Source organism: Schistocerca serialis, chromosome 1 (genome assembly GCF_023864345.2).
Source record: "Schistocerca serialis cubense isolate TAMUIC-IGC-003099 chromosome 1, iqSchSeri2.2, whole genome shotgun sequence".
Lineage (NCBI taxonomy): Eukaryota > Metazoa > Arthropoda > Insecta > Orthoptera > Acrididae > Schistocerca > Schistocerca serialis.
The window spans coordinates 919539983-919552325 of NC_064638.1; the positions used below are offsets into that span (position 1 = coordinate 919539983).

The 12343-nt window shown below is 37.1% G+C and overlaps 1 protein-coding gene across 1 annotated transcript in view; it reads right to left on the minus strand.

Moving 5' to 3' along the window:
* The window catches only part of LOC126448043 (venom carboxylesterase-6-like), a 199496-nt gene that overhangs the window by 156829 nt on the left and 30324 nt on the right, over positions 1-12343 (minus strand). The window contains exon 2 of the mRNA XM_050090994.1: positions 7501-7650. Coding sequence (XP_049946951.1) covers positions 7501-7650 — 150 coding nt within the window. The remainder of the gene's footprint in view (positions 1-7500; positions 7651-12343) is intronic.

Consider the following 12343-nt stretch of genomic DNA (forward strand, 5'->3'; position numbering starts at 1 on the left):
CAATCTCTTCATCATCTGCAGAGCTAGTTGCCACATAAACTTGTGCTACTGTGGTGTGTGTGTGCTTCATGTCTATGTTGGCTACAATAATGTGTTCACTGTGCTGTTCATTTTAGCTTAACTGCAGTCCTATTTTCTTATTGTTATTAAACCCACTCCTGCATTGGCCCTATTTGATTTTGTGTTGATAACCCTGTATTAACCTGACCGGAAGTCCTGTTCCTCTTGCCACCAAACTTCATTATTTCCCACTATATCTAAGTTTAACCTATACATTTCCTGTTTAAATTTTCTAACCTAACTGCCTGATTAAGGGATCTGACATTTCAGTAGCGCACTGATAATCCAACATGGCTGCCACTTCCGGTATTTTTCCCAGCGGATCGCTCTGAGTTGAAACTATAGCGCGATCCTCCGAGCTCTAGTGGCGGCCGAGCGAACTACGTAGGAACTGGCGCTGTATGTAGCTGCAGCAGCTAAGCAAACACAGCCATGCACATACACCCACCCACCTCCCCAGGGGTCGGAACCCCTGCAACCCACAGACATATTGTAATTAATAAATAATAATTTAGAGATCTAAAAGATAAGAAATTAACGTCAAATTAGAGGTAGACTTAAAAAAAAAAAAAATCTCACGAGATAGATAACTCGCAACTTTATAATGACCAATAAAATAAAAAAATTAAAAATGAAAGGTGAGAGATAAATAAAGAAATAGTAAAGAAAATGAATCCAAAACTCTCCCAGAGAGCATGCCAAGAGTGCCCCAGAGAGCATCCAAGAGTGACCCAGAGAGCACCCCAGAGAGCTAAATCACTAAGAAGAATCGCTTCTCGGCTTTTGGCAAGATCAATGTGTAGAAGTTTATATAAAATTAATAAATAAATATTCAAACTATAGCGCGATCCTCCGTGCTCTAGCGGCGGCCGAGCGAACTACGTAGGAACTGGCGCTGTATGTAGCTGCAGCAGCTAAGTAAACACAGCCATGCACATACACCCACCCACCTCTCCAGGGGTCGGAACCCCTGCAACCCACAGACATATTGTAATTAATAAATAATTAATTTAGAGATCTAAAAGATAAGAAATTAACGTCAAATTAGAAGTAGACTTTAAAAAAAAAAAAAAAAACTCACGAGATAGATAAGGATGCTTCGCAACTTTATAATGACCAATAAAGTAAAAAAATTAAAAATGAAAGGTGAGAGATAAATAAAGAAATAGTAAAGAAAATGAATCCAAAACTCTCCCAGAGAGCATGCCAAGAGTGCCCCAGAGAGCATCCAAGAGTGACCCAGAGAGCATCCCAGAGTGCCCCAGAGAGCTAAAACACTAAGAAGAATCGCTTCTCGGCTTTTGGCAAGATCAATGTGTAGAAGTTTATATAAAATTAATAAATAAATATTCAAACTATAGCGCGATCCTCCGAGCTCTAGCGGCGGCCGAGCGAACTACGTAGGAACTGGCGCTGTATGTAGCTGCAGCAGCTAAGTAAACACAGCCATGCACATACACCCACCCACCTCTCCAGGGGTCGGAACCCCTGCAACCCACAGACATATTGTAATTAATAAATAATTAATTTAGAGATCTAAAAGATAAGAAATTAACGTCAAATTAGAAGTAGACTTAAAAAAAAAAAAAAATCTCACGAGATAGATAAGGATGCTTCGCAACTTTATAATGACCAATAAAATAAAAAAATTAAAAATGAAAGGTGAGAGATAAATAAAGAAATAGTAAAGAAAATGAATCCAAAACTCTCCCAGAGAGCATGGCAGAGTGCCCCAGAGGGCATCCGAGAGTGACCCAGAGAGCATCCCAGAGTGCCCCAGAGAGCTAAAACACTAAGAAGAATCGCTTCTCGGCTTTTGGCAAGATCAATGTGTAGAAGTTTATATAAAATAAATAAATAAATATTCAAAAATATATAAATAAATATTCAAAAATATATTGGCGGGTGACCTTGAACGAGTTTCGCTCGGCCGCCGCTAGAGCTCGGCGGATCGCGCTATAGTTTCAACTAAGCGTGATCCGCTGGAAAAAATACAGCTTCCGGCCGCCATGTTGGATTATCAGCACGGTACTTCCTGCCACTCCCAGTTAGGTGGTGCTTATCAGTGGGAACTTCCGCAGTACAGGCAGCTGCACGCTCATTCGACTCGAGGCAGCTGCACTGAGCACACAGCCATGCCATACGGGAGGAGAAGATATGCAAGAAGATCAAGAATGCCTGTGTACAAGACTGTGGATACATTTAGTCTTACTCCTAATAATGTAGCACAAGAAGAGCTTCTGAATGGACCTATAACTTTTGTAGGAGCTAAGATTAATTTTTCTTGTACAGCTACAGAGGTTGTAACTGGTAATAGTTGGTTAACTATTGCTATTGTAAGGGGCAGTGATAAGCTTCAGTTGGGTTTGGAGTCCTATTATGATAGAGACATTATTTGTTATCATACCTGTTCAATTGGTGTTCAGGGCGACCGGAATTATGGTACAGCTGTTGTATTTACTGATAAGTCATTTTCTCTGATCTGTAGAATGGCAGTTTTTTTCCTGATAATGACATTCTCCTGAGTAGACCCTTCCCAGAGATCTGAATGGGGGACAATTTTACCTCTGGAATATTTTACCCAAGAGGATGCCACCATCATTTAACCATACAGTAGAGTTGTGTGCCCTCAGGAAAGTTATGGCTGTAGTTTCCTTTTGGTTTCAGCTGTTCGCAGTACCAGCAGAGCAAGTCCGTTTTGGTTGATGTCACAAGGCCAGATCAGTCAATTATCCACATTGTTGCCCCTGCAACTGCTGAAATGGCTGATGCCCCTGTTCAGAAACCACATGTTCGTCTGACCTCTCAATAGATACTACATTGTGGTTATACCTATGGTATGGCTATCTGTATCACGGAAGCATGCAGGCCTCCCCACCAATGGCAATGTCCATGTATCATGGGAGGGGGGATTTTAGTGTATTGTAATTTTTATTCATTTGCTCTATGGACTGGTAGACCTATGGGACTTTTGGGCAAGTAGCATTTTTATTAAGGGTACTCTTGTTGTGTCTTCTGAGATATAGGTGCTGATGCATTCTTGGTTGACTATTGGCAAAGAAAATTTGAATCAAGATTGAAAGGCTAGAAAGCAATTTGATTTGATTTTTTATCGATCCAGTTGTATCGTACAGCACAAATTGTACAATTGATATTGCACAGGTCAAAGAATAGTTACAATACTACATAGTATTAGCAAAATAGTAGGCAAATTAAAAATAGGTACCTATTACAATTAATTTTGTTACATATTCAGAAATTCTCTGACAGAATAGAAACAGTGCTTTATTAGAAATGCCTTTAGTTTAGCTTTAAATATTGGATGAGTAGCATTTTTTATTTTCTAGTATCTTGTTGCGTAGTATTACACCAATGTTAACTATGCTCCTCTGATAGGCAGTTGTTCTGTGTTATTTTTTATGTATATTAGAGTTCCCTTTGGTACTGTAGTTGTGTTAATTTTTGTTCTGTACCAGTTTGCCTGTTTTCAGGAGGTAGTCCCTAGTGAACAAGATAGTTTCATAAATGAATAAACTTGGAACATTTAGAACACACAGCTCAGTAAAATGGGATTTACAGGACTCCATCTTTTTAAGGCCACAAATTAGTCTTAGAGCTCTTTTTTCATTCTGAAAACCTTTACACTGTGAGCTGAGTGTATCCAGAAAACGATCCCATATCGGCCTAGTGAGTGGAACTGTGCATAGTATGCCTGCAGTACTGTTGTTTTGCTTGTTGTAGCCTTTAAAATTCTTAGGCCATAGCACACAGATGGTAGTTTTCTAGACAAGTTATTTATAAGTGTGACCCACTTTAAGTCTTGCTGAACCCATGGACCCAAAAATTTTGTGACGCTTACATTTTCTAGGGGATAATTTTTTAATTGAGCTTGAATTGACATTTGATTAGTTGGAGGAATTAAATGAAAATCGACACACACAGTTTTTCAGTATTTATAATGAGTTTGTTTTTGTTGAACCACTCAGAAAGTCTTTTCATAGAACTTTCTGCTGTGGACTGCAAAGTTTCTGGACTGGATCCAGTGAGCAATACGCTGGTGTCATCGGCAAACAGGATAGTTTTTGTGGGACTCATAAAGAAATGAGTTGTTTCTTGTTTTATTCATTTTGTTGAATTCATACTGCAGTGATACTTTCTGACTGCGGTTTTTTAGGTATGAACACAATCAGCTATGTGCTACTCCTCTTACTCCTTGTCTTTCCAATTTTTCGAGCAGAATCTTATGGCCCAGGACATCGAAGGCTTTTGGTATATCTAGAAAAATACCTGCAGCTAATTTATGTTGATCAAGGGATTTTGAAATGCAGTCTAAGAATTCGAAAATTGCTGTCTGTGTAGATTTAGACGTTCCAAAACCATGTGGTTGTACTGTAAGAGGTGCAAATTTATTTATGAATCCTAAAAGCCTGTCATATAAGAGTTTTTCTAGAATTTTTTAAAAGGAACTTCACTGTGACAGAGGTCGGTAGTTTGATATTTTTCGGAAGAACCTTTTTTTAGCAGTGGCGAAACTTGTGCTATTTTAAAAATATCTGGAAATACACCAGTTTTTAGAGAGGTTGAAAATTTTTGCCAAGTGGTTTGCTATGTGGTGAGCACATGCTTTTAATATGAAATCACGTACTTCATCAAGACCACTTGACATTTTATTGCTTAATAATTTAATTTTACTAATAATTTCATTGGGGGTTTGTTTCATAAACATACATAGAAGCAGTCGAGATCACTGACTTGCTGGAGAAACTTGGGACTATGTACTTGAATGAGGTCTTCAGCTAGTGAAGTGAAGTATTCATTGAATTTTTCCACAACTGAATTTGGGTCTGGGACTTTTGAGCCTTCTTGTGTTAATGATACATTCTTCTTCTTTGGCACTGAACTACAAGTTTCTTTCTTTCTAACTCTCCACATGGATCTCATTTTGTTAGATGAGTTTATTATCAAATTGTCATTCCAATAGTTATAAACACAACATTGGGAGAGAATTAAAGATCAACAATGTTCTGCAATATATATAACAGAACTGAAAACATTTCACAAGAAATGACATATTATTATAACTCTAGTTTATCTGCAGTATTATTAAAAGTAAGTTGTTAATGTATTGTATTTTGTAGTAGATTTCACAATCATTAACTAGCTGGTCAGCTGTACAAATATGAAGTGACATGGTAAGAACAAATATTAGTGTTGCCATAGAGAATTCAATAGTTCCTTTTTACTCCTTTTCTTGCTACTTTAATACACTGACAATCCAAAAATTAAATATTGTGCATGAAGTCATGTGGTTTATGCACTGCCACGTTATCCTGTTTCTATGCCCGAACAATTCAAAAAATCAATTATCAGTATTAAGTCTATGCTTAAATAGTCTAATTTAAGTACATTCCTATAGTGTATATGAGAATCGTGACTTTATAACATGTAAAACAGAGGCACATATCTGAAAATGTAATCAAACTGCATTGGAGAGTTGCGTTTAAATTGGAGCTAGTCCTGTGAAGTGGCAAAATGGGTGCACTCAGATAGTAATCACACTTTCTGCCTTCTATACGCTATGATATTACCTTAGAACTACACTGATTTTTGTTACTCATACTTCACACTGTATCTCTAAGAGGGTAGGAAAGCTGTGTTATTCATTTTTCTTTCTAAGACCTTCCAGTATGCCTACAGTTCCTTAAATACTTCCTTACTTATAAGGACTGTATTTGTCAACATATGATGCTGAAACATGAATGGAAAATTGTAAAGTAAAATAACTGAAATTGAGACAAATATTTTGTGTGCTAAAAACAATTACTGACTTCTTTTTGGGATTTATACTCTGTATTGTGAGTAGAAATAATAACACCATTAATGAATTAATTGGTGATCATACTACCATTTTAATGATTCAAAACAGTCATGTTTGGAGACGTAATTATGGGAATGGGTTCAAATTGCTTTTGACAATCACAAGGTTGTTTCCACAGATATTTCACAGAAACACTTCTATGCATTTCTTCCATTCATTATGTTTATGAATTAATTTCAAATTTTTGATCGCTAACAATGCTGATGGAAAAGTCAGTTTAAATATTTTTGTTGTTACTACTATGGTACTTTTTTACTTTAACTCATAATTTATATGCTTTGAAGCACATTAATACCTTTTGAATAGGTAGCGTGTCATCTATAACGACATAACTGTTTAGGAAGACGGGTGAAAATTTTCTAAATTTACTTGAACTGTACATTGTATGATAATTTTTTAATTTTCAAAATTCCCCAGGCAATAGGCCTATGGGTTTTTCTTGAAAAATTTAATGTTTTGATCCTGCCTGAGTGAAAGTCTTTTGGAGGGGTCATGGCTCAGATCTACAACAGATTCATACAGTGGCTCACTACTGAGTGTAGCTAATATTTGCTGCCTCATAACTTGGCATATAACAAGACTTTAATTGTTTTCCACCGCCCACTAACCAATGGCAGCCAATGAGATTAGTCTTCCTCTGGATGTCACTGAAATAGTGTCAAATAGAAAGACTTACACTACATGGATGAACAACTGCAGTGAAATCTCACGGTCAACAATGCCACACTGCAATTCCTTAAAGAAAAGAAAATTGTACAAATTAATAATAGAGTCATTAAACCAGTTAATGGGTTGTTATTTACTCCATAATAGTATTTGTGTTTAGTAAAAAAACACTGAATTTAGCATGAAATAAAGAAGCACAGTATTAGACAAAAAAGTAGTAAGTGTAGTGAAACTTCCTGGCAGATTAAAACTGTGTGCCAGACTGAGACTCAAACTCGGGACCTTTGCCTTTCGTGGGCAAGTGCTCTGCCACTAAGCTACCCAAGCATGACTCACACCCTGTCCTCACAGCTTTACTTCTGCCAGTACCTCACCAACTACCTTTCAAACTTTACAGAAGCTCTCCTGCAAACTATGCAGGACTACCACTCCTGAAAGAAAGGATATTGCGGAGACATGGCTTACCCACAGCCTAGGGGATGTGTCCAGAATGAGATTTTCACTCTGCAGTGGAGTGTGTGCTGATATGAAACTTCCTGGCAGATTAAAACTGTGTGCTGGACCGAGACTCGAACTCGGGTCCTTTGCCTTTCGCGGGCAAGTGCTCTACCTCATTTTAGTAAGTGTAGTCTCTAACGTCCCATCAATTAAAAGGTAGGCCTAACACTGTCATACTTACATCCACGAAGTATATTTGTCAACTCCCTGGGGTAGGAGAGAATGAGTGATGGTTCATGATACATTGCTGTACAGTGTAGTTTTGTCATATATTTACATGTAATGGGGAAGATTTTTTTTACAGATGTTACTGAAAGCCACTAACAGAGTCCAATAGCAATTTGAATATACACCACCTTGGTGTGTTGACAGTAATTTGATGCCTTGAATTATCTTACCTTTGGTGTGAAGATGTTGAGGTGCAGACAGTCCTCTTCACCAACCACAGGTGAGTCACTAGAGCTATGCACGAACACATACTGGATGCACGGACTACCATAATGCGTAGCATCCCAGACCCCTGGCCATGGTTTGGGCGGTTCAGGCTCCTGTAATGCAATTATGTCCCTTACTTGCCTGCTGCCTTTATAAAAGGACAGAATAGGTTTCTTTTTTTACATTCACATGTACTGGGTGTCCTGTGAAGCAAGGACATTCCAACTGTATTGTAAACAGTTCAAAATAATTTTTGACAAATAATAAAGAACAAAGGGAAAATCTTCTGTTCATTAGTTAATATGTGCAGCTTCTTTATCTTCCGAGACAGAAAAGCAATGATCACAGTTAGAGGAGACTGTATGTCAAATTCGATGAAATTTGATGTTACCTGTTTTCCATTCCATAATGTATTTTAGATGCTTCTGAACAATATGGTATATCATACATCAAAAACAGGCTATTTTAAGACCTTCAAATAATATGTTTAAATTTGACAAGCAATTAACAATTTCCACCACCCCACATACACTGATATAGTTAAACAATTCTATCTTGTGAACCACACAGGCTAGAAGGCTGTAAACTGCCTTTTTTGATGCCAATGCTATGCCTCAGAAGTGGAAATATGAATGAAAGAATCAATCCTTTGTTTGGGGGACTAGTTTGTTAGAAAATAATGTGCTAGTCAGCAATTTCAATAGTGTACTTGTGTATATTGTTCTTTTTTATGTATATTAAATGACTAAGCACAAAAGAAATGCAAATTGGCGGTTAACAGACAAGATCTGAATTTGTGTCTGAAGTTGTAGGAAACACTGTGCAAACAATGAAGGAAGTGTAAACAAACAGAATAATGCTTTTTGAAGTGGCCACACCAATACTGCTTGGAGTAATTATAAGCAAGCTATATTCTCTGGTAACCTAGATCCATTACACATAATAATTATCTTCCTTTGACATTAATGGAGCCAATCAAACCTATATTCAAAGATTTTACAGATCCAGAGGTACTACACAAATGTTTGCATGAGAAGACCCAAAACATGAACATCTCCTTCAGTAATGCTGTGTGGTGACATGTACCTAAAACTGTTATTGTTGGTCTCATCATTCTAAAGTTAGCAGTGTCTGATGGTGTAATAGCATTTGACAGGGGGAAGTATAAAAGAATGAACGTTCTGGAGAAGTTGGTGTGATGAGGACTGGACGTGCTTCATGTATACCAAGCAGAGTTTGCTGCTCAGCAAATACAAATGAGGCAAGAAAGTAAAAAGAAGACAAGCATTGAGCGATTACAGCTCTGAACAGAACACAGAATATGAGCCAGAACAATCTAGTGCATGAAAGAGTCAGAGCAGTATGTCAGTATAAAAGTTTAGAATTAAAAAACTTTTAACGTCAGTACCTCGGAACTACTTTTCACTATAAATGACCATTATCTCAAAAAAGCACTGAAGATAAAAACATGAAATTTTCACAGCATATCAAGAGCAAGATTTAACACATATGGAACTAGAATAATAATAATATCCTATGTTGTTTAGTTCTTATGTTCATTTATTTACAATATTCTGCTATAAAAATAAGTGTATGAAAAAAAATATCATGACAGATCTCATACTACAATTTTTGCAATAATTCTACTTCAGTATATTAGTAAAAGTACATTAATTGAACATGAAAAACTGGACATTTGAGTCTTTAAATCTTTCTGAGATAATGGGTGACAAAGTTTGATAATTTAACATTGCCAGCATACAACATAAATAATCTCTCATTAAATGGAAGCATGTACTATTTAATGGCTTCTGTTAGTTCTTAAGACCAGGAGCGTAAATATATATTAAATAAAAATATTGAAGTAAAAAATCAAAGAATGTAGCTGTAAAATGTGCTACTTGTGAGGCCAAAGTCTGTCAGCACAGAGCAGTCCAAGTAAGTCTGGGTCAAAATTCTTTGGCTGAGCAGCCTTCAGCTGAGTGAGGGTGACAGTGCAGCAACCCCCCCCCCCACCCCCCCCCCACCCCCCCTCCGTCTGCCTGAAATTTTGGTTGTGGTGACGATGAATATGTAGTGTATACACAGATATATGTTGGGTTGGAATACGATAATTTGGTTGTCAGTCGGCAAAGCCAGTGGATGTGAATATGGATGTGAAATAAAGTTTGTGGTAACAGAATGATCTGTAGCACCGCCAAGTTTTGGTTGCATGTAATGCACTTCTTGCTATAAAATCTAGAAGTCTGAAATCAATTTAGAAACCTGTATTGGACAAGGGGAACATCTCCAATGAGCCTTTTGGTCAATATTGTGTACACATATCATACATTAACCATGAAAACTGCATGAAGGGGAGGGGTTACCCATTCTTGACCTTCACTTTTAGGACACTGCCAGACTATTTCTGAGGAAAGTGTTGTACTGAACATTACCTCGGGTACTGTCGGTATTTGCTTGGAGAATGAGGTGAGTGGCGTTCAGTTCCTGATTGTCAGACTGTGTAATTCCAGTCAACAGGTCGTGGTCTAGTGGTTATTGCCGTTGCTTCTAGATTGTGGGAGCTTGTGCTTGATTTCCAATTGACTAAGAGATTTTATTTGCTAGGTGACTGGATGTTTGTGCTGTCCTAAGCATTTCATAATATCATTTTCATCTTCAACGATGTGCAAATTGCTGAAGTGGAGTCAAATACAAGGAATAGTTACCGAGAGTCATTAATAAGAGCATACCATAACATAACATTAGGAAAAAATGACAAGCAGCAGATTTCTCACCATTTTGCATACTGCCACTCAGCTGATCAGGGTTTAGACTAGAAAATAAAATGATGTTGCAAAAATACACAAATCAAAATTCACATTTGTGCAAAATATGATAAGTTTGTGCTAAATTATGTGAGTAGAAAATCTTATAAATTATACTATTAATGAGAATTTTAAAAGTGAAATATGTGTACACTGAATTGAAGCTAACACGAATATGCTAAACAAAAATTTTAATATTTTTTAAAATTACCTTTAAAATTAAATTTAGTAATATTAAATTTAAAATAGATCCACACATTCCATATAACATCTACACCATAGTAAACTGTCAGTATTGATTTCCATAGTTTGCATGATACTATATCATATCACATTAGAATATATCGCTTTTTATGTGTACTCCACATACTGAATGCCTGAGTTTCAAAATAAAAGTCATTGTGAGATGGCACTTGAAAATTACTCAGCTGACAAGTTTATTAACACTTTCCATAGTTAAGGTCATTTCTGAATTGTGTTACTCATATTGTTCATGCAACTAAATAAGCACTCAGAGTAAACTGTGTGCAAGAGTGTAGTAGTGGAATATTCCGTAACTAAATCTATAAGACTAAATCCATAATAGGAAACCAATCACTCATCTCATTAACATAAATGAACCGTACCATCTCTGTGAAATCCATTCCATTGCATCTACTGTCAACACCTACTCAAATTATGCCCATTCCAGTAAAAGATCAGGTAAATCTGTAGATGTGGCAGAATGTTTCTGTAGTTTTAGGACAAATAAATTAAATACTCCTAACTTATCTAAATCCCCTAGAATTCCATTTAAATTTATAAGGAAGTTATCTAAGAATTAGCGGATCATGAGGTTAATAAGGCTTCTATGTTGCAATGAATCTTGCATTACACTTCCACAAAATGTGAACTTACAGTCTTGAAATTCTGGAGGTACTTTATTGAGAAAAAAAAAATGTAATTTGGACCAGGTTTCAGTTTAAAGTCCTTGTATGTATGAGTTCACACAAATTTACATGCAAATGCACATGAGATCTTAATTTGACTTTCCAAAAGACAAACACAATTTGTTAACAAGAAACATGAAATAGTTCATAAAAGACAATACTGATAAAAACTGTAAACAGTTTAAATTTTCTAGTGTACTAGCAGCTACTGGACTTTTACCTATTGCTAGCACAGATGCAAAAGAATTCCAGTTTACATGTTGCGAACTTACTGCCCCTCCCAATGATGTATCAGGGGTCCCATATCACTCCAACTGCACATGCCCCACACCATTACAGAGCCTCCACCAGCTTGAACAGTCCCCTACTGACAAAGAGTGTCCATGGATTCATGAAGCTGCCTCCATACCTGTACACGTCCATCCACACAACACAATTTGAAATGAAACTCGTCTGACCAGGCAACAAGTTTCCAGTCATCAACAGTCCAATGTCAGTGTTGACGGGTCCTGATGAGGCATAAAGCTTTGTGTCATGCATCAGGCATACATGAGTGGGCCTTAGGCTTGGAAAGCCCATATCAATGATGTTTCATTGAATGGTTCACATGCTGACACTTGTTGAGGGCCCAGCATTAAAATATGCAGCAATTTACAGAGAGATTGTACTTCTATCACATTGAATGATTCTTTTTAGTCATCATTGGTCCCATTCTTGCAGGGTCTTTTCCCAGTCACAGTGATGTCAGAGATTTGATGTTTTACAAGATTTCTGTTATTCAAGGTACACTCCTGAATTGGTCATATGGGAAAATCCCCACTTCATCACTACCTCAGAGATGCTGTGTCCCATTGCTCATGCGCCGACTATAACACCACGGGGAAACTTAAATCTTGATAACCTGCCATTGTAGCAGCAGTAACTGATCTAATAACTGTGCCAGACACTTGTTGTCGTATATAGCCATTGCTGACTGCAGCACCATACTCTGTCTGTTTACATATCTCTGTATTTGAATACACATTCCTATACCAGTTCCTATGTCATTTCAGTGCATATCTCTCACACTA